The sequence below is a fragment of the Asterias amurensis genome, chromosome 17 (assembly GCF_032118995.1).
Source record: "Asterias amurensis chromosome 17, ASM3211899v1".
Classification (NCBI taxonomy): domain Eukaryota; kingdom Metazoa; phylum Echinodermata; class Asteroidea; order Forcipulatida; family Asteriidae; genus Asterias; species Asterias amurensis.
The window spans coordinates 3,672,191-3,695,390 of NC_092664.1; the positions used below are offsets into that span (position 1 = coordinate 3,672,191).

Here is a 23,200-nt window from a genome sequence, read left to right on the forward strand (position 1 = left end):
AGCAGTTGACCAATCAGCTTTGAGTCAACCGGAATGGTGACATATAGATGACACGCCTATGTGACAACATAAATAGTCATTTTGAAATATACAAGGAGATGTGGTACCAAAACATGACCTACCGATTTATCACAACAATCAAATGTACGGTTTTAAAACCCGGTTTCTATGTCTTTTGTAACACCAAGATGTATAGAGAAAACATCCACAGGATGTTTTCTTCTTGAATATATAAATATAATACAAAATGATCGTGAAGGGAGAGTTAATCTCGATTTACGTAAAGCTACAGATATTACGTTGCGATAAGATCAAAAATATCAATTAATAATTAATCAGTCAAAAAAGTATTCCGATACTTTCTGCTGGGTTGGCTTTGCGCGTGCGTGGTGCCCCTTCATATTTGAATAAAATCTACATAAAAACATATATAATTTTCATATACATGTATTATCTACGGGCGTTTCAAAACGCTTATCATTTATTATTTACAAACAGGCTTTTGAAATTGATGAATTGCGAGACTCAATTAATGCAACCCCTTGCACGGGTTTACACGGTGCATTGGCGCATTCAGCAGCCACTGTCAGTGTAAAAGGTTCTGTACGCGCAATTTCACAACACACGGGACCTACAGCTGTATGTCCCATCCGAAGGACGAAGCAATATTGCCCAAAACAATACTTTGAGTCCAAGCTGTTTTACAAACTGCCGGCCATGGCCTACGACACAACGAATACAATTTTCAGTCTGAACACTAGAGTGTTATTTTTAAACGTTTACAACGATGATCTTGGTAAAATTAATTAAATGTCAATATATTTACAGTCAAATATTACACGTCCACACAGAGTTTTGACCAAAGTTGAAGAATATGTTTTACCGAAGTGCACAGAACATAAGAACGTCCATAGAGTGCATGTAAAGCAGAGCTGTGTGTGTGGAAGTTGAAGTATCAAACCAGTAAGGACGTCACTCTAAAAACCAAGTCTAAACATTGGTTGAACAAAGGGGATTTCACGATTCATAGAGTAAACATAATGTGTGTGCATTATGTATAAAGACATTTCAGTAAGAGACGATGTTTATGTCCCTTTTTCTTTTCTTAGAGCACCGCTCACTCGGCTTTACTTTGTCCAGGTTTATCATCTCAGGCGACACTACATTTCGCCTGAAGCAACGTAAGATCAAGTAGGAGTAACCCTCCCTGAAATGACGGTTGGTGGCAGCATACAGGATCCCGTTGATGCTGCTGTTGGTGTGGACCACAATGGCTGCGACTACGTAAACAGTACGTGGCCATACGCGGTGCACATCCCCAAGAATAGCAATGGCGTACGGCGACCACATCACAATGAACACCACCCAGATCGTGAAAACGGAACGCAGCAAACGGATATCCGTATTTCGTAATTTGTTACGTTTATTGGTCGTTCCCTTTACAGAGCTCGCCCACTGCACAATACCAGTAACGGTCTGTACGTCATCCTCTGCAGACCGCCTTGCGTTAGTCTCGGCCCGTTTTACAATGAAGATGATACGGACGTACGAGAAAGATGTAACAAGTAGCGGTACGCCAAACCCAAGGCTCACGACAAACAAATTGTAAGCATAAGACTTCGTGTAGTTATAGGTACACATCATAGTCCTCGAATCGAAAGTGTGAGCTCCCCAGCCCAGCAAATTCGGCAGGTCGAGTAAACAGCAAAACAACCACGTACCGGCCACAATGAACGGCACAGTGTGTGCGTTGTAGATCTTTGGGTATACCGTGTGGTGGCAGATGCGGACGTAACGATTGAAGCTGATGTGGGCGATGTTCCACCCTGAGCATGCGCACGACGTGACGCAGAACACGCCAACCATGTCGCAAAGCACACGTTCATCGTTAAAGAATGTCCCCTCGCTCGCTATTCCTACGATACCAAAGCTGTCTACGACGATAGTTACGCACAAGTCCGCAACGGCGAGGTTAACTACGAAAACATTACAGAGTACCCGCAGTTTCTTATGCACCAAAACTGCTCCTATCACAAGAATGTTACCAACCAAACCCATGATCAGCATAATACTGGTACAGATGAGAAACACAACATTGGAGTTGAAGTCATTTGTATAATCAACGTTGGCGCTTATCGGGACCATCCCATCCACATGAGCTCTGGTAGTATTCATAGTTCTTGATAATTAATTCCAGTCACTGTGAAACAATAAAGTAGTATGTTAGTATTAGATGCCGGGTGGGGCAATGCAACGAGAAATGGGAGACTTTGGGGATTCTAGACTAACAGTATAGGTAAATCCACTGTCCTTAGAAGTGTAAGCGTGCTCAGAACTACGTATAAGCGATGGAAATTAACCTGGTATTTGTGCTGCCACCTAGCGTTCAAATGTCTTTCATTGTATATGCCTGTGGAGAAAGGTACAGGGGCTTCGTGAATTACGCACTGGGAGATCTGCCGTTTGAGCTAACAAACATAATCAACGTTGACAACCATCACTTTACATTGCCTTTATGAGATTTGCATTTAAATCCAACGTACATGGTTATACAAACCTGTTATGTCAAGGGGACCACCATACAAACTAGGCTACACGTCTACACTTTCCGAAGCGGCCTTGCAGTAGTTTTCAGATATTTTTTTGCAAACAATGAAACAAGCCGCTTAGTCCACTTGCACACGAGCGCCATCGTTAACAAAAAATACCGCAGTGCATCTTGGGAAAACAAGTAAAGTTACTAAATTTTTCAAGCTGCCAATAATGGACGCCATAATAACATATAATAGTAATATGCATTTATGTAGCGCTTAATACCAGGTTTCTAAGCGCTGCAAAACGTCATGTTGTATTTTATTTTCGATAACAATAAGCCAGGTTTTATAGTTGAATACCACATTGCTTTAAAAATAGAAACATCATCATGTGTCGAAAAAAATTCAGGGGAAAACAAAATTAAATAACCACAAGTTTATTAAAAACTCGTGCTATGAAGCTTTAAGCAATATTTCCCCTCAATACAATACAAAATACATAAAAAAGGGTTAACATGAAGAAAAAAATCGTCAGCCAAGGCCGTAGGGAACAATTACAGATGCCTGTAAAACGCCCACCGCACTTTATTTTTGGCAAAAAAAATATAACAACATTGTCTGTTTCGCCGACTTATAGTCTAATGAAATTATGCGGAGACTGCCATAAATTGCAACTATACATGTGCTGGGTTGAATGAGCACTTAATAATGGTACATGATCATAATAGTCACTTTATTTGAGAAAATGACTAATTGTGCTTTGAAGCTTAAGTGAGCGAATGCCAAGCTATTAAGGTGATTGATGGGCATGGAGTCTGTTAATCGGAGTTTTTAGCCTTCCTTGAAATGTGCTTTATGTTTTCTATGCAAATATCAATATTAGTTTTTAAATGTCAGTGGTTGATACAGGTGGATTTCTTACGAAAGTGGATGCGCATCACAGCGAAGCAAATAAAAGGCATAGTATTTGGCCTTGAAACGTGATGAAGACGCTTTTATGGTGCATACTCTTATCTTTTGAGTGGTTTACGTGTTTTTTCCAATTTGCTCCTTCAACTAAATGGAAGTAGGCCTATAGTAATTCAATGAGGACAAGTGGAGAGTGCTAGTGTGCATTGCGACGCCTTCCCTGGCGAGGGGTCTGAGGCCTGATCAATGGCAAATAAAAAACAAGTTCTGTAAATAATTATTCTCTTGTAGTCATCTGTTGAGCAGTAAGTTTGCTCCCATTTATTTTTGCTCTCCTTAGACAAGAAAACAGTGGTCCTAAGTATATTGGTTTTTAAAAATATTAAGAGTCAGTTCAGGTAAATAATTGACATAGTTGCTCACGGTCAAAAAATGATTTTTTTTATACTTTATGGGTGGAAGGGCCTTGGGTGCAAGTAAACAAAATTGCATTTTCAATTCTATATATAGCCCGTTGCCATGGTTACGGCTCTTTTTGTTTTTTGGCCATTTTAGGCCGATTTTGGGGTCTGAAAAACTGGTTTTTAGCTTATATTTACAACTCCACCCCACCAAAATGCAACATTATTTCAAAAAACCTTTTATATCACTACAAAGTATCATCCTTGGCCTTCCTTGAGAAAAAAATTATTGCTTTAAATATCACCCTTGTGCTATTTTTTCATCATGCATTACAGTATGTTTTTAGAACTTGCAAAATCGACATTTTTACCCTATTTTTGGACCCCAAAATGTCAACTTGCCAGGGGTCTCAGAAAGTTTTCCTTTCGGCTGTGATTAGGGCCAACATTGGTCTTTCCATATCTGGTGTCAAAAACATGTATTGGCAATTGTATCCTGTTGTGACAGTACTGCCTCAAAACTAGACTTTTTTCCCCAAAACGTGAAAAATGCCTTTTTAAGGGTCTTTTCACATAATATCGACATACGTGTTCACGGTAAAAAAAAAGGAATATTTTTCTTATACTTTGTGGATGGTAGGGACTTGGGGTCCAAATAAACAACATTTACATTTCAAATCATAATATAACACGTCGCCATGGTAACAGTTCATTTTTTGTTTAGGCCGATTTTGGGGTCTGAAAAACTGTTTTCTTTTATTAATATTTACAACTCCACCCCACCAAAAAACAAAAATATTACATAAAACCTTTTCCATCACTACAAATTATCATCCTTGGCTTTACTTGAGACAAAAAAATATTACTACAAATTTCACCCTTGTGCTATTTTAAGAACGTGCATTAGAGTATGTTTTTAGTACTTGCAAAATCAACATTTTTACCATATTTTTTGCCCTCAAAATTTCATTTTTTCAGGGGTCTCAGAATATTTTCCTTTCGGTTTTGATCAGGGCCAAAATTTGTCTTTTTATTTCTGGTAAGAAAAACTCGGGCAATTGTATCCTGATGTAACAGAACTGTCTCAAAAATAGACCCTTTTCCCCGAAAACACAGAGAAATGCATTTTGAAAAATTTGCTTCATTTTGAATTTATAACATTAAGAAGTTAGTAATAATTCTATCAATCTGGCAGCTTTTCATAAGCACATTGATCAGGACTTGTTGATGACCTATATCTTAGAATTTGCCCCGCCCCGGCCCCACCCCGGCCTCGGCCCAATCATATTTCTTGACATTGCATAAAAAAAACAAAGTTTTGTGAGCAGCGCCTCTTTTTTGAAAGTCACATTTTTGAATTCCCCTTGCACATCAAGAAAGTTTGTACTATCTTATTGTTTTATTGGTTCTCAGAATATTTCCCTTTTGGTTGTGATTGGGTTATCATTATGGTTTGCATGTCTGCTGGGGAGAAACACTTTGGTTTATTGTATCCTGTTGTGACACTTCTGCCTCAAACATGGTAATTTTTCCAAAAACAATAAAAATGCATTTTGAAGTTATCCCTTAGTTTGAATTGATAACAAACAAAAACGAGCATGCTTGTTAAAAAAATATGGCACTGTGTCCATGCTCTTTAAGTAACAAATAAAAAGTTTATAACCATGTTTTGCCACTGAGAGTTCTTGTTTTGTCATGACTACTTTACCTAGTTGTACAGGTATGATTCACATTGCAAGAAGAGAAGTAGTGCGATGAGCATTCCTTACTATTCTTGTCTATACATGGCCTTATAACAGTCTTCTTGGTCCCCTGCCCGCTACCAAACTAAACATTTTCATCCCTATCAGAACAAAGAGGCTCTAAAAGTGAGCAAGTACTGTATCCAAAGTATCTAAATGGCCATTCACCTGCTTTGGCCTTCTGTAAGCAGTTCCCCCATCCATGGTGGGGTTCCTTTCAATTGTACTGTTGCAAACAATAAAAGAGTTGGTTTATTTAACGTGATAAACAATTCAGCAGGTAATGTTTGACAATGTTTTTTGTTGATCGTTCTCAGAGACATAATATAATAATTATGAATTAGTAAGATAGTGAATGGAAAAAATAATCAAACTAGCCTGAATAATTTTTTGTCACTGCAAATGCATCTTACTTATTTATGTTGAGCAGGTGCAAGTATTTACAACTTCTTTCAATGTTGTTTCATTAAAGCAACACGTTGCCTTGGATCAGTCGAGTTGGTCTTTGAAAAGCGTTTGTAACCGTTTATTACAAAATGCATATGATTAGAAAGATATTTTAAAAGTAGAATATAATGATCCACACAAGTACCACTTAAAACATCTTTCTAACCATGCATTTTATAACAAACGGTTACAAACGCATTTCAAAGACCAACTTGACCGATCCCAGGCAACGTGTTCCTTTTAAATGATCTCTTACGCTCATCTTGCAAATCGTTAGTATCATTGTTTTTAATAAGATCTTGGCAAACTTTTCCAACACTTTTAAGCGGGCTTTTTAATTTCCCACATTTGTGTTGGACATGATTGGATGCTCCAAACCATCTGCCTCAAGCACAGAAACTACATTTGGTAGCAGGCAGGGACCAAGGAGAGTAGGCCCTGTATTAAAGACAACTTGTAAAGAATGCTCATCGCACTCTACTTGCAATGGGAATCATACCTGTACAATAGGTAAAGTAGCCAAATCAAGAACTCTCAGTGGCAAAGCATCGGTTATGATTTGGTTGGATACCATTATGTTTAAATAAAAACTTTGTATTCATTACTCAAAGGGCTGGAAACAGTGCCAGATTTTTAACAAGCATGCATTGTTTTTGGAAAAATTACTATACTTAGAGCATGATCAGTCACAACAGGATACAATAAACACAGTGTTTCTACCCAGAAGACACGAAAACACCAACAACAACCGAAAGGGAACACTTTCAAAAAAGAGGCGCTATTCACAAAACATTGTTTTATGCAATGTCAAGAAATATGATTGGGGCTGGGCCGGGCAAATTCTAAAATTAAGGTCATCAACAGTTCCTGATCAATGTTGGGTAATCCACTAGTGCTTAGGAAAAGCTGCAAGATTGATAGAATTATTACTTTTAATGTTAGAAATTCAATATGAAGAAAAAAAAATTCAAAATGCATTTTTCTGTTTAGGGGAAAAAGTCTATTTTTGAGACAGTACTGTTAACATCAGGATACACTTGCCCAAGTTTTTCTTACCAGAAATAAAAAGACAAATTTTGGCCCTGATCAAACTATGTCAATTATTAGCAACTATGTCAATTATTTACCTGAACTGACTCTTAACACATATCGCAGCCAAAGGCTGATTTGTGCAGAGGATAGATTGTAGGAGGCGTGCAAGATGCTACATCGCATTACTTTATACGACGGTCTTGTTTCAACTGTTGATATAAAAATTAATCCAATTCTATCCACTGTTTAACCATGGTTTCTGGGTACAATTATGATTGAAAGAAACTGTCGCAGCGCCATAACACAATTTCTCGAGCGATAAATGCATAAGAAAATTTCCCCTTGAAAATATTTTATTTTGCTGTTTTTCTTGAATAAATTAGTTAATTGCTTTTCTATTTTATAATTTGTAAATTTCTGGCTCATAAAGACGATCACATAAGAACAAAACGGATCGAAATACTCTTTAAATACCCGAAGTCATCTTTTCAGTATCTGCATGCGTTTTACTAATTTTATACAAGTTACAATAACGGTGTCATGCTCCTATCTGCATTAAGACAATACTAATTAATTGTACGTGTTATTAATTTTGATTTTTATCAATTGAATCTTGCAGTTAGACTTACCACTAAAAAGCACGGAGCTATATTGAAGCACAATATACGTCGCTATCGTTACCAATGCATCATAAATAAAGGAGAACAAGCAAGCAATTTTTTACCAACACTGACTGAACCCGCTGTCTACTGGGACTTGATATTGCGTACCCGGTAAACCAAATCATTCGCATCCTCAACGGGGGAACATTCACTAATGCGGAAGGCTGTCTTCTGATTGGTTAAACAGGACGTCCAAAATTAGACGTCACAATGATGGGCATGATTAAATAAATACATTTATTTAATGTGTACCGTAAAGTAACGAGGGTGTAGCAGAATTGATTGAATGCTTGTTCATTTCAGCCCTTGTGTTCACCTGTAATGATGCGCACGTTATGCACAATCTATGCCTATTATAAGGAAACAGTTCACAGTCGATCTTTGTGTCTGATACAAAAAGTTTTGTATAGGCACACAGATGTACCCTTTCGATTGACTTTCACTTTGATGACGTTTATAAGTTGAGTCAAACGAAAACAAAAGAGAAAACAACTTGTACCGCGGTAGCCAACATCGAGTGCCATGCGAATGATCAGCGCGATGGATTGTGAATGAAATCCGAGAGTCCAAGCAACAACACTGTGGCAGTAGATTATGTGTCGTCGAAGTTGCGAGAGAATAATGGAAGAAAAAAGGGCTTATTGCACAAGTTTTGTGCTTTCAAATGGTTGATTTCGAGACTTCAAAATCAAATTCTGAGGTCTTGAAATCAAGTTCAAATATTCTAGTGAGAAATTACTTCTTTCTCACAATGTTTTATACTATCAACAGCTCTCCATTACAAGTAAGGTATTATGCTAACTATTATTTTGAGTAATTACCAATAGTGTCTAGTGCCTTCAAGACGTTACAATAAAACGATCTCTTTATAATACATTTCTTGTTATGGTGTTGTGCGAATTCTCATAGGACTTTTAAAAACTTTTACAAAAGCAATATTATGTGATTATCTTTCATTGCATAGAGGTGTGTGCATTGCATGGTGGTTTTCTTGTGATTAATAAATGAATAAATAAACAAATAAACAATTGTGAAACAATACATTTTTATTTTAGTATCTAAGGTAATTCTTATACGCACTGTACTCGGTAAATTAAGAATATTGTTTTTCGAGTTTTGCCAATGCCGGGGTACACAGCAAATTTGTTGGTCAAAAAATGTGTTGGGTAAATGCATTACTAATTTGTTGGTCACAAATAATGGACGTTGGTTAAACAAAACCGTTGCCCAACACGCTTGGGCAAAGGTGACCAAATTATTGGTTAACTGGTTGGTCAAATGTATATATTATTGTAGTTGGGCAAGATTTGCCCGAAAGTTGGTCAAAATTACCACAGTAACCAATGGTGTTGTGCACAAAGCTTTCTGGTTGTTGGGCAAAGTTACCGGTGCGCAATATTGTAACAAAACTGTAATGATTTAGTATTAGTGTACATGTACATGTACAACGTTCGTACTGTATGTAGTAGTGGTAGGTCTACACACACACACACACACACACAAGCAACATCATGGCGGCCGGCTGTCAAAAATACTCTTCGAGATTGGGGAATGGAGTGCTACTCTGAAACGTTATAGGTTAGATGCAAAAACAACCAATATTTAAAGGTTTACCAATAGAGTACACTGATTAATGTGTAGGGACACAGCTTAGTTTTCAGAAGTAAAGCAGGACGGAGCTCACCGTGAATAGTTTGATGTTTACTCCCGTGTTGGGGAAAAGGCTGAACAGTCCGTTGTCGTTAACGATCGAAAGGCAAGGGTTAGATTAAATCCGTTGTGTTCCGGACTTTTTGATCGGGCTCAGTTATCTCGACAAAATTATATAGACCCAATATAATTCCAATTATAATTCGGAAAAAGAGAAAAAAAAGGGGCAATGAACACTGTTGATTGCTGACTCTTACCAGGTTACTTCTGACATGATAATTTTTTTTACCTTTAAATTGTGAGCTGTATAATTTGGGCCTTTAGGATTTGAGGAATAATCCATTACAAGCCATAATGCAGTATTAAGTCAAGAAATAAAATAATTTTTGCAACGCAGTATATAGTCAGAATTAGATTCTGTCAAAATGCATATATTATCACACCAAGGGCATTTTACCGCACAACAGTTACCGACTTGATTTCAAGACTACATACAACCCGTTAAAAGATATTGTTATTATTATTGTTATTATTGTAACACGGGGAAAACAAGGACAAGTCATGCGGCTCGGGGCCAAAAAAATAAACTCAATAACTTTTACTCGGTAGCAGGCTGCCCTGAGCAAGGTATAAATTAACTCAAACCTCCATGTTCAACACAAAGGGCAGGAAATTGGAACCAACGATAATCCCCGTAGGAGTGATAAGTGCGTCTCGTTAACGGCTACCAGGAATTGTATGGATGACTTTTCTTATTTATTTTTTTATAAAAGGATGAACACAATTAGTTTTAAGGGTTTCGATAGATCAAATTTAATTTTCCTTTCAAAGATTGCTTGTCAAATGTTTGTGGCGATGATATTATTTAACCTTAGTTTATTTTGCTATAGTTATTAGTCAGTCCGAGCATTTGACGCTTTCGGTGACCTAGAATTTTGTCATCTACATTGTAACAGCCATTTCATGTAGACATTGGGTCGACCACTGGCAGGCCGACCATGCGCACACACAAAATGGGCATAGCACATTATGATAATGCTGGCCGCCTGCACTGCAAAACAAGTTGGTCAAATCATTTTACCCAACAGTTGCCCAGCTTCCAGCAGATTCAACAAAGCAGAAGTTGAAGCAGAAGTGAAGAGGAATGACTGGCTGAAAACATCTGCACATATCAGATGAATCCAGTGTGGATTGAGTACCGCAAATTAGATGCCCTTTCCGAACTGAAGTTTGTTGCATCATATTTTACGTTACAAAAAAGGGCCCTCATCTTCCTCTTGTCACAGAGTGAAATAAAAGTAGCGAAATTACTCCGGATCTTACGGTAGTAGAGTAACATAATATAATTTGTGTATGGCCAGAGTGCATGTACAGTACTTTAAATTCGTCGTGTAAGATAACAAGTTTTTATTTTTGAGTGGCCAAACCGCGCCTCAAAATTCCTTAAACTTGGTGAGCCATCTTATTTTATGCAAAGAAGTAATGTGACTTCAACATAGGTTTTGATTGGTGGAGTAAAGGGTTATTTTGAACAATGAATATTCATGAGCAGGCTTGAGCGAGCAGGGATAAAAAGTTCAGGGGGAATACAAATAAAATTCCTAAGTTTCTTTTCTGTTTGGGAGGGTGTGTAGACCCTATGGGAATAGAATATATATTTTTGGCATTCGACATGAGAGCTTCTTGAGGAGAGGATGTGAATCCAGCCCAGAAGATTGAAATTGCGAGCCTTAGGAGAGAGGGCATATCCAGCCTTAGGCAGTGAGAACTAGTGAGAGTTCAAGTCAATAATAGTTTTGAGTGGAGTGTCGCTTGCTAATAAATATTTTATATGTGGCGATTGTGAGAAGACATTCGAGAAAGCCAGGATTCGCCAGTATTCCTGTAAGTTAACTTTATAGTAATTGTTGTTAAATTTAAAGTGGAACTCTGCATTTATTGTACAGTTTTAGAGAATGTATTTTATTTATTGTCACTGGAAGGAAGTTGTCCAACCTTTAAACAATGCAAAGAGTGTGTGATTTAATATCCAAGACGGGCGAGTTAGCCAACCGAATTTAAAATTATGTTTCCCTATTCTTGCGGCATTTAATAATGGGCCCGAGTGGAACAAAGGCTTTGAGAAATAAGTTTATATTCTTTTATGATATTGTGAGATGACTTGTTGTAAATTGACCGAGTAGTTAGAATGGTGTTCATTATGTATTTATGTACAGGGCTTGTGCCTTGGGAGAAGCGCACGTGAGAAGAGGACCGTTTAGACCAGAAGGACGGGACACCCCCCCCCCCCTCCTAAGTCAGAGGAAGGCAGACCCGAGTGACCTTAATGAGAGAGCTTGTAAATATTGTAGAAAGTAAACTGTAAATAAATTTGTAAATATAAATGAGAAGCGTCATCATAGTTTTCTTGTGTGTGTGTGTGTCGAGGGGGTGGGGTCGAATACTGAAGGTCCAGACTTGGGTTGAGTCCTGGGTATGTGACACTCTTTTTGGAAAAATCCGGACGATCAACGTTTTTTTTTTTTGGCCTAACCAACAATTGAATAAAGGAGTAACCAACAAATAATCGATCATTGCTACTTTTGTTGGGTAGCAACCTTTGCCCAACACGGTTGTCCAACGTTGGTTCAAATATCAACTGACTACATTATTGGGCAACATCTTAACCAACATAATGGTAAACAAACTTGCCCAACTATTGGTCACAAGTTATTACCCAACTGTTGGGTAAAATGATTTGACCAACTTTTTTTGTTAAACTGTTTGCCCAACTATTGGATAAACGTGATTGCCCAACCACTGTTGGTTAAGTTATGCCCAATTATGTAGTCAGTTGATATTTGAACCAACGTTGGGCAAAAAAGTTGGGAAATTTTTGACCAACGGGATTTGCAGTGTACTTTTGGTGACTTTTTGGATAAAGCGTGATCGTTTCGGGTTTTTGTTTTTGTACGACCTCTTTTTCTTCACTTTTTTTTTCTTTTTTCGAATAAGCCGATGAAAATACAAGTATAACTATATTATGATCAGACAATACCGTCGGTTAATGCACATTGACTAATTCAATTTCAACTTCAAGGCTGTGTAATTTTATTATACAAAATACTGATTGCATTGTTGTTTTATTCTGTCTTTCTAATTGTTCTTGTAAACCGGCGCTGGTTTATGTAATTTCTCGAATCAAAATAAACGTATAAGAATGAATCTAAACGAATCTTCAATTCAACTGGAATGAAATGAAAAGAGTAATACAATTATACTTTTTTTGCGTCTCGCTGACGAACAGTTGAAATTACGTCTACACTTTTGTTTTTTTACAATTCGACTGTACCGTCCTTTTTCCTGATGGTTTTAAGTTGATGACAGTTCAATCAAAACCATCCAACAATTAAGTTGTCTTACTAAGAAGTGTAGCCCTATGTTTTTTTTTTTGTAAACAACAATATATCGTTGTAATTAAATTACACATTTGGTGTGAGTTTATTTAATAACTTGAGTGACAAAAGAAATCCACAAAGTTTGTGATCTTCAAACTCTTTGTAGACTTTGACAGTTCCACACAGTGGTTTATATACAGTGTTAAAGGCTGTATTTAAGTGTACCAGAACGCACAGAGTGTTGTAACACAGAACTGGGTACGTTTCTGTGATTGACTGCCTTGACAGGGCAAGCATCTTGATCCAGGCTTTTTCAAACCTTTGTTTTTTCAATTTAAATGTGTTTTAGGATAACGAGTTATAGCCTGACCATCTGGCGTCACACTTCGAGGCTCGTGAATTATGGCAGAGTTCTGCTGTTGAGCCCACGTACATAATCACCTTTGGCCCTGCATCATTTCAGATGTCCTTCATGCTTCTGGAGATTCGCAGTTAAAATTCGATGTACATGTGTATACATATAAAGCCAACACCTGTCCTTATCCTTGCGGATAAGCAGGGGACCAGTCTAAACGAGACACTGCTGTAGAACACTGTCAGTTGTGCCATAATAGTCCTTATACTCTGGTTGTGCTAAAGTGCTTCTAATGTGTGCAGTGCAGTGGGTGCCTCTCTCCTTCACTTCAAGTGTAATTTTTCTTTCAATTTCAGTTACCAAAACTTTCTACAGTGTCTCTTTTTCTTCGTCGGAGGTTCGACCACTCGGTTTTGCTGCCATTGTGGTGTCCATGTCAATCATCTCAGGTGACACTCTCCTTCCTCTGAAGCAACGCAAAATTAGGTAGGTGTAACCTTCCCGGAAGTGACGGTTGGTGGCAGCATACAGGATCCCGTTGATGCTGCTGTTGGTGTGGGCCAGAATTACAGCTACGACATAAATATTACGAGACCAAACGTGGTACACATCCCCCAGGACGGTGAGGGCGTACGGCGACCACATCACAGTGAACACCACCCATATGGTGAAAACGGAACGCAGCAAACGGATATCCGTATTTCGTAATTTGTTGCGTTTATTGGTCGTTCCCTTTACGGAGCTCGCCCACTGTACGTTACCAGTAACAGTCTGTACGTCATCCTCTGCGGACCGCCTTGCGTTACTCTCGGCCCGTTTTACAATAAAGATGATACGGACGTACGAGAAAGATGTAACAAGAAGCGGTACGCCAAACCCAAGGCTCACGAAAAACACAGTGTAGGTGTACGACTCCTTGTAATCATAGGTACACATCATGATCCTAGCATCAAAATTATGAGCTCCCCAGCCAAGCAGATTGGGCAGATCAATGCAAAAGCATATGAGCCAGGTACCGGCCACAATGAACGGCACAGTGTGTCCGTTGTAGATCTTTGGGTATACCGTGTGGTGGCAGATGCGGACGTAACGATTGAAGCTGATGTGGGCGATGTTCCACATTGAGCATGCGCACGACGTGACGCAGAACACGCCAACCATGTCGCAAAGCACGCGTTTATCGTCAAAGAATGTCCCCTCGCTCGCTATTCCTACGATACCGAAGCTGTCTATGACGATAGTTACGCACAGGTCCGCAACGGCGAGGTTAATTACGAAAACATTGCTGAGGACCCGAAGTCTCTTGTGCACCAAAACTGCACCTATCACAAGAATGTTCCCCACCAAACCCATGATCAGCATAATGATTGTACAGATGAGGAACACAACATTGGCACTGAAATCCTTGGTGTAGTCGATGTTGTGGCCAATAGAGAACACCCCAGCTTCGGTAGTATTCATTATTCTTAAGGTACAATAGTACTTCCACGTCACTGTAAAACAATAAAGTATTATTTATTAGTATAAAGTGCCTGCTTTGCACTGGAGATAACAAAGATAGGTGTTTAGCTCTGCCAGGGTCCAAGAAAGGGACATTACTGTAAATACAAGAATGAGAGCCAGGCACATTTCACAAACATTCCATCATTAACGAGAAGACGTTTTACAGCGATTCAATTTTGACTTACTCATTATTGTAATCCGTACCGTGGCCTACCATGACCACATTCTCCCTTTTGCGTGAAACACACTGGTTTCCGGTTTTGTTTTTAAGTATTTAAAATACAAGCCAGATTCTGTATTATTCCTGTGTACAAGGTTTAGCATCTTCAAGGCCTTAGAAAAAAAAATAGCAATAGTATGGCCCTCAAATTTCCTTTGTTTCTATGGCGCCATAGTTGTTGCAGTAGCAGAATTATGAAATAGTCTACATACACACAGTGAATTTATTTAATAAAATGCTAAGACACATTAATTGTTTGCAATAGCCGTTTAAATATTTCTTCTTTTGTCAACTAAATGTTCCTTTATGTACTTTTGTCTCCATTTTCTTATAGTTTTCTATTTTCATGTTAAAGGCAGTGGACACTATTGGTAATGACTCAAAATAATTATTAGCATAAAACCTTTCTCGGTGACGAGTAATGGGGCGAGGTTGATGGTATAAAATATTGTGAAAGAGGCTCCCTCTGAAGTGCCATAGTTTTCGAGAAAGAAGTAGTTTTCAGTGAATTTGATTTCGAGACCTCAGATTTAGAACTTGAGGTCTCAAAATCAGCCATCTAAACGCACACAACTTTGTGTGACAATGGTGTTTTTTATCCTTTCATTATTATCTCGCAACTTCGATTACCGATTTAGCTCAAATTTTCACAGGTTATTTTATGCATATGTTGATATACACCAACTGTGGAGGTTAGTCTTTGACAATTACCAATAGTGTCCAGTGTATTTAAAGCGCATAATATAGAGACTTTTCTCTGTCATAATGTCATGGGCTATATAACAATGGGTCATATGCCGAGATCAACATCAGATCGTGTCCATTTCAAAGGCTAAATGAAATCACCTTTTCGATCTATAATGCAATTAAACCGATCATGGTCTGTCCGGTTTCATTTTGATTTTTTAATCCGATTTTAACCGAGTGAAGCTCGGTTCATACTTCCTGCGAGTGCGATCGAACATGACGTCACAAACAAATTTGCAATGACTTATTCGGATCAGTTGATCGAAACAATGTTTTGCTTATTATTTCTCTATCTCCTTACGCAAGGAATTTAAATCGCCATTGTGCGAGTGCCAGGGGCGAAGGATAGACTAATCTCACTGAATCTTTTCTTGCTATTTAAGTCTGATGTTAGACCGATTCGAACTGATTATGAATATATTCTCTCATTTTGTTAATCCTGTTTGGAAAGTATAACAAAAATACCCTGTGATTTTACTATTGCCTTATCTGATGGTGCATCCAAAGGTGAAATTGGGAGGTACGTTCCAATGCAATTTTGCCTTTTTTGTTTCCATACTGACATTTTGTTTCCAATCAAAAAGAAGGTGAACGAACACAAAGCAAACATTTAATAAAAAACAAAAATCAGGAACGATTGACCGAACTTCCCGCTGTCCTTCTGCCCTCCTATGTAGATTTTACGTGGATCTCTCCCCCCCCCCCCTCCACTCTAAAAAGTAATTCAAAAACTTACAAGCACACTATCTTTTGAAGCGTTACAAACATGGCCTAATTTCATAGAGCTGGTTAAGCATAAAGCGAAGGCTGAGCAAAAAAATATGCAACCCAGAAAAAGGTTACCATGAAAATAACACGCCGCGTGTTCAATTTGTGATTGGTATCCCATTCATCAAGATTTCCAGTTTGACAACAGAAATGAAAGCAATTGACCTGAGCCGAATTTCCCAAAAAAAGATACTTCTCAAAAATCCCATGCTTAGCAAGAACTAGCAGGATACCATTCACAAGTTGTACATTTGACCTGTTATTTGGGATAACCTTGTTCTGGTTAGCCTAATTTTATTTTGCATCGCCCATTTTATTTCTTTAGCAGCTTTATAAAATTGGGCACTGATAATCTTCATATTTTACTCCGATTTCCAGATTTGTTGATTTAATTTAATTTTTATCTATGGCTCTATGCTTGTCCTTCAATTAAAACAGTTGCGACCTGAGAAAGTCAAAACCTTTTATCGCAAATAATGTAGGCCAGCTCCGGTGATCAACAATTCTATTATTTTCCAAGGTTCAAATATCATGCTCGATGGAGCACTAGTGGCCTAGATATCTTGATGTAGTTTTTATTTCTTGATAGCAATTAATTTAATATCCGAAGATGTCGGCCTCGGCAAGACTCAATCCATTAATTTCCCATTCAGCTGCTCTTTATAAACTATTTAATGAAGTATAACTCGTCCCTTGAAAATATTGTTTGTATTTTTATTACCTTACACCCACGGTTTGCATTACGCAATACAAATTGATTAGACGGAGCAGCAAATACCAATATTCCTCAGCAATCATAGTTTGAACGCCCAATAATAATGACGAAACAGAGCCATTCAAATTTCATTTCATTTGTGTTTGCATCTGTGACGTCGACGTCTTAAACAAACTAAATGAATTCTAATAATAATGACATAAAATAGGGTTTCGTTTGTATGTGATATGTGACAGACATTTAATGTCACATGATGATCCCTCATGGGCCGTCTATAAAAGTCATGAACACATGACCGCTTCAGAAACACCTCTTTGAAGTCATCATCTGATCTCACGTTACCTTAGCAACATAGTGACCCTAATTTATGGATCAAATACATAACAGCTGAGTGCAAACCGTATTGTTTCACCGAGCGCGTCACATGACATGTCTTAGTTTTGCTAGACGACGGCCGTGTGATAGTGCGTCGGTTTGCCGTGCGCTAGTCCGAAGACTAGCACATGGCGTGCATTACCCAGACGCCCGTTGCGTGTACGAGGATGATAAATTAATAGTCTGTAACCATTTCGGATTGTACGACACTACATGCAGCACAGTAAAAGTTTTTTTCAGTCTGTATTCGCGTCGTCCGTGGATTGTAGCATGCAGGTCTGTAACTTAATAATAATAGTACAGTATTAAGAAATGTTTGGGGTGTTATAAAACAAATATTGACTGCTTTTACTCGTGCAATCGGTGATCCCCGTAGCGTTCTATTTTCCCTCAGCTTCGCCTCGGGAAAATAGAACGCTCCGGGGATCACCTCGGGAGTCATAGTTTTAACCATAGCTCTCGAAGCAGTCAATATTTGTATATTATTGTGAATTAATATTTCAGTTTTAATGAGAAAAGGTTTTGTATTAATTAGTATCGGTAAAACACAACCAACAGTTAACTCAGAAGAAGGTTTGTATGTGGTTGTAGGGGACAGCTCGTACTGGCAAGGTGAGTTTTTTTTTTTTTTTTTTTTTTTTTTTTTGCTTTCATTAACTTAGGCTATACTGTTACACAGCCACGTTGCAGAAGCGCCGAAATCTGTATTTTAAAGGCAAAGCATACATTTTGTTTAAGAACAATTCGATTGTTTGAATCCTATTTAAATGTATAGATGTATATACTGTTACTGTAAAAACTTTCATGTGAAAATTCATTTCAAAAGCGTTTTTTTAGATATCGCTAAAAATCCGGAGCGGTAGGCCTAATGTCGACCAGCACGCAGGAAGAATAATTCAAAATCTGAACAGCATTACCGCGTTCACGCTTTTCAGATTCAACTTTGATGGTATAAAAACTAATAGCTTTGAACATATCCACGTGAATTCGAAGTGAAATAATTCTGGAAAATGCGTTTTACTATCGGAAGCTGCCGAAGTATCAAATCTTCACGACCGCCTCAATCAAAACCAAAAATTTCTAGTGATCACAGTTGCCAATCTCAGACTACTATTTTGAACAGAAAACAAAATCATGGTTTATACGAATGCGTGAGTTACAACATTTATATGAAAGTTTATAAAGGATTTTTTTTTAGACCACTCGCAATTGAACACAATTTTTAGCAGCGATGCCACCGCAAACAAATCTGTTGTGAAATAATTATGTTATCGCCATAATAAAACCTTCTTTTTATTTTTAATTTTTTGTATTTTTCGTTTTTATTACAAAAGTGCAGTATGAGCTTTCACATACTGCGTACCAAGCAAAAGAACATATATGGTGTAAAACAAGTGTTAACGGCCTAACGTTTCGACCCTGGCAGAGTCTTTATGGCTGATCATTTATTTACGTATTTAACTTTTTACCTTTCAATTAAATAAAATATTTCTATTATTGTTCCTATGCCATCTGGTTGTTTTCTTTATTTAATTCCTTAATATTTAGTTCCCTAAATTGTTGTACTTTATTATAAATTTGTATTGATCACATGTTAAAATAAATCCCTATTTACTTTACGGCAACACTTTTACAACATGTACTTACCAAAAAATCAAAGCTATTTCAGGAACACCTTTGATCGACGCTAACGTAACACAACAACAGGAGAAACCAAGCGAGCAATTTAACTACCGACGCTCACCCCAGTTGCTAAACCACTGCCGATTGAGACTTGATGATATTGCGTACTGAGGTAAAACAAAATCATCCGCTTCCAAACCGGGGGTGAAACGCTCACTGATTTTATTGAGGGCTTCGGTCTTCTGATTGGTTGAACAGAGTGTCCAAGATCATGATGTCACAATGACAGTGCGCATGATTTTATTGCAGCAAGCTGATTCGTCGATGACATAACGAGATGGCTCTCGTTGCGTCTTCTAAAGATCCTAGATAAGATAATCGACCATTTTGTTATTTGTTTATTGATTTATTGACTTTTACATTTTTATTTTATTTTTTCATTTTATTTTTTGTTGGGGGGTCATTGAAAAAACAAAACATTAAACATTAAAAGGAATCCATCTGCGTATCAAACAATACACTATATATCTTCACTCATGACACAGAAATTCTGCATTCTAATCGTGTAACTCTATTCGTTGAAATCGAAGCGAGTTAATTGGGCCTATACATTGCCTGACTCTTCCTCACTGCGTCATTTATAAAGACCTATAGAGGAACCCGCAGTCAGTAATTTCGATCATTAAGTTGTGTTCTGGTTGCTTCTCTACACAAAACATCGTAAAATGTTGGTTTAAATTATTTTACAATTGGTACTTTTTAAATCAGTATGCCGATATGTACCTGTGAAACAGAAGAAATGGCAAACTATTGGGTGACGACGAATAGGAGAAAACAAACTTTAATAAAGTGTTTGTAAAATCCTGATCGATCTGAAAAACACCAGTCCGAGGCGGGACTCGAACCGAAGTACACTGGTCCCCTGGGATTAAGACAGGTATTAGAACCAGTGATATATCCGTGGATACAATATTATTATTATTGGTTTATTAAAACACATTCAAACATCGCAGCCACAAGCTGAATTGAGTTTAAAATACAGAGATTACAGTGTATATGCACACAAAAATGCTATGTAAATGTGTATGTAGAATTTGACTCTTTCGCCTGTCCAAACTTGAAGCAGAGCAAACTGAAACTAACTTTACTGTGTTATTCAGTAAAAATTTATCCCAAAGGTGAACATGGAAGGGTGTAAAAAATAACGACTGTCTACTCCCGTAACGAGAGACTCTGCCAAAGAACCAAACTTTTTTTACCTGCGCACCATAATTCAGAGATCAAACTTCCTTGTGTTTATAATTCTTCTTTTTTTCGCCTATAATTTTTAAGGACGAACTTGGAGTGATTTGTACGACAGGCATCACGTCCATGAGTGAATAATCTAATTATATGATAGCTTGAAGGACTATATGGTTTGCAAAAGAAGCAAAATATACCGCGCAAAGTTCTGGGCACGTTTGAACTTTTGAAAATTTAGCCAAACAAGAAAATTCGTCTCGTGGACTCTCTCCCTACTTCCTCAAATAAACCAATAATTTAATAATCCATGGAATGAAATCAAACAATGCAGAGATCAATACTTCCATGGCATTCAAATTTTCGTATCACTACTGACGTAATTAAAATTACGTGTTTTCATAATATTTTAGTTTAGTACGTAAACTTGGCCTTTTCAAAAGAAAATTTCTTCGGAGAGAGAGGAGTTCTAAAAGCAAATCCTGATGAGTTTTTTTAAAGCAAGAATGCGTCTTTAAATAAACATTGTTCGTTTGGTGGACACTATTTAGTTACACCGCATTACGACGAAATGAAGTTGAAATAATCAAATAATCTTTTTTACATTTATGTCCCAGATGTTCAAGCATCGCCGAATTAAATGAGTTGCATTAATACATACATTTAGAGATATTATTATTGTTGGATTGAAGGTCCAACATGATTGGTTATGATCGAAGGGAATGATTTTCAACCTTGAGCTGACGACTGTTTACGAACCGGTAAAAGATTTCAATGTGGAAAAATTCCCGATTGTGACACAAATCAAGCACTAACGCAGAGATAGAAAGAAGATTGAAGTTGTTTATGGTGTTTGAATGATGTTATCACAGCAAGCACTCAAGAAACTTCTTCTTTTTTATTCTCCTGCTCCGAAGTCCAATTACTCGGTGCTCGGACACATGCACTGGTACTAGCAGACCTTAATACTGATACTCAAGTATACTACTAAAAAAACTCATATTGCTCGAAAGTATTTTATACTTGACTGGAAAGTACCTGATTACAAAAGGGTTTACGCAGTCATGACAGAGGAGTGATTTCAAACATCCATGATGGAACATTGATGATGAACATTAAGTTAAAAAGTGCGGTGGATAATAACTGTTTAAACTGGGTTAAAAATTGTTCATGCCCCTACATATGGACCAGTTAATAAACAAAAGAAGGAGGGCATTATGTTGTTATTTTGCATTGAATTCTCGTGCTGTGCTGTAAAAAAACTTTCTCATTTATTCTTTAAAGTTAATTTAAGAAGTCTACAAATTATTCAAGACGCCGACGCTCCGTTTTGTCCCTCTTCAACGGGCTACACCCTTAGAGAATTTTGTGAGGAGAAAATAAAACATTGTAAATCGTGCATCATGGGGATAACCTGTTTTGCCACATATACCAATGTGTAATAGGCTTTCCTGGGTTCTACTTCTATTCACATTCGCCTTTGCTCCTCTTTTATTTTTCACATTTATGTCCCAGATGTTCAAGCATCACCGAATTAAATGAGTTGCATTCATACATACATTTAGAGATATTATTATTGTTGGATTGAAGGTCCAACATGATTGGTTATGATCGAAGGGAATGATTTTCAACCTTGAGTTGACGACTGTTTATACGAACCAGTCAAAGATTTCAAAGTGGACAAATTCCCAAAAGTGACACACATGCATATCTCGAAGATGCTATAGGTACAATTTCTGGCCGATTTGACACCGGTATATGCAGTTAAATTTGAAATGGCTATTTTCATTTTAATGAATACAACAGCTTCCGTTTAAGGCAATATATTATAAAACAAATCCTTCAATGAAAGGTGACAATTAATAAGAAACTTTTAATGATTTATCGTCAGGATCCCGATTCGATCTCATGCCCATTGGCCATCATGTACAAATAGTTTTGCATGTTACACTGGTATTATGTGCACTGTGCGTGATGTTAAGGTGTGTGTGTGTGTGTGTGTGTTTTTCATTGTGACAAAACTCAGCTGTCTATCCTTTAAAATAAACTGTTTTTACTAACCACCACCCCCCCCCCTCTTTTTTTATTTGAAGCCAAACCTATATCTGAAGTAAGTCATATTTGACAATAACTGTCTAAGCAGCAAAGCCTATGATTGCAAAGGCAGGCACAGTATTCATCAAGTTTAGAGCCACAGTTTTTAAATAATTTCTAAGGTATTTACAATATCACAATGGAAGACAAACCCTACCAAGTTAAACAAATCGAATTAATGCTATTTCTGGAAAAATTTGTTATAAGTTGTTATTCTCAACATAAGGCTCTATTTAAAAATTATTGACAAATTGGTTGTTCATCTGGGAAGGAGAACGTCACGGGGCTTTTTGCGAAACGCAACGCTGAGTTCAGGTCAAAATTACTTGTTTGAAGTATTTACAAACATTTTTTATGGAATGTAAACTGAATAATAATATCAACATTATATCGAAGTCTTATGTAGCGCACGTATAATCTACTAACAAGGTACTCAAGGCGCTTAGTTTTACTTATACAGAAAGTTATGTTATTGGAAATTATGAATTCTGAGACCCAAGTATGTAGTATCTTGTAAGGATTTCCAGGGTGCTACGGCGCATTCAGCAGCCACAGCCAGGAACACCGGGGCGAACCCCTTCTCTTTTCGATAAGCGCACTGGGTTCTTTTACATGCGTTACACAACACATGGGACCAACGGCTTCACGTCCCAACCGAAGGACGAAGCAATGGTTAAGTGTCTTTCTTAAGGACACTTATAGTGGCACGACCGGGGATTCGAACCCACACTCTGCTGATCAGAAACATGTCTGGTCATATAACACTTGTCAATGAGTTTCATAAAATCTTATTTCTTCTTTCTTCTC

At 37.6% G+C, this 23,200-nt stretch overlaps 2 protein-coding genes across 2 annotated transcripts; both read right to left on the reverse strand.

Moving 5' to 3' along the window:
* Nucleotides 1–1,068: 1,068 nt before the first annotated feature.
* Nucleotides 1,069–2,175, reverse strand: LOC139950069 (melatonin receptor type 1B-A-like). The gene has a single exon (XM_071948701.1). It carries the CDS (start codon nt 2,173–2,175, stop codon nt 1,069–1,071), a length of 1,107 nt encoding a protein of 368 aa, XP_071804802.1.
* Nucleotides 2,176–13,478: 11,303 nt separating this feature from the next.
* Nucleotides 13,479–14,593, reverse strand: LOC139950070 (melatonin receptor type 1B-B-like). Its single transcript, XM_071948703.1, has one exon. The coding sequence runs from the start codon at nt 14,568–14,570 to the stop codon at nt 13,479–13,481; it is 1,092 nt and encodes a 363-aa protein (XP_071804804.1). The 5' UTR covers nt 14,571–14,593.
* Between the last annotated feature and the right edge of the window lie 8,607 nt (nt 14,594–23,200).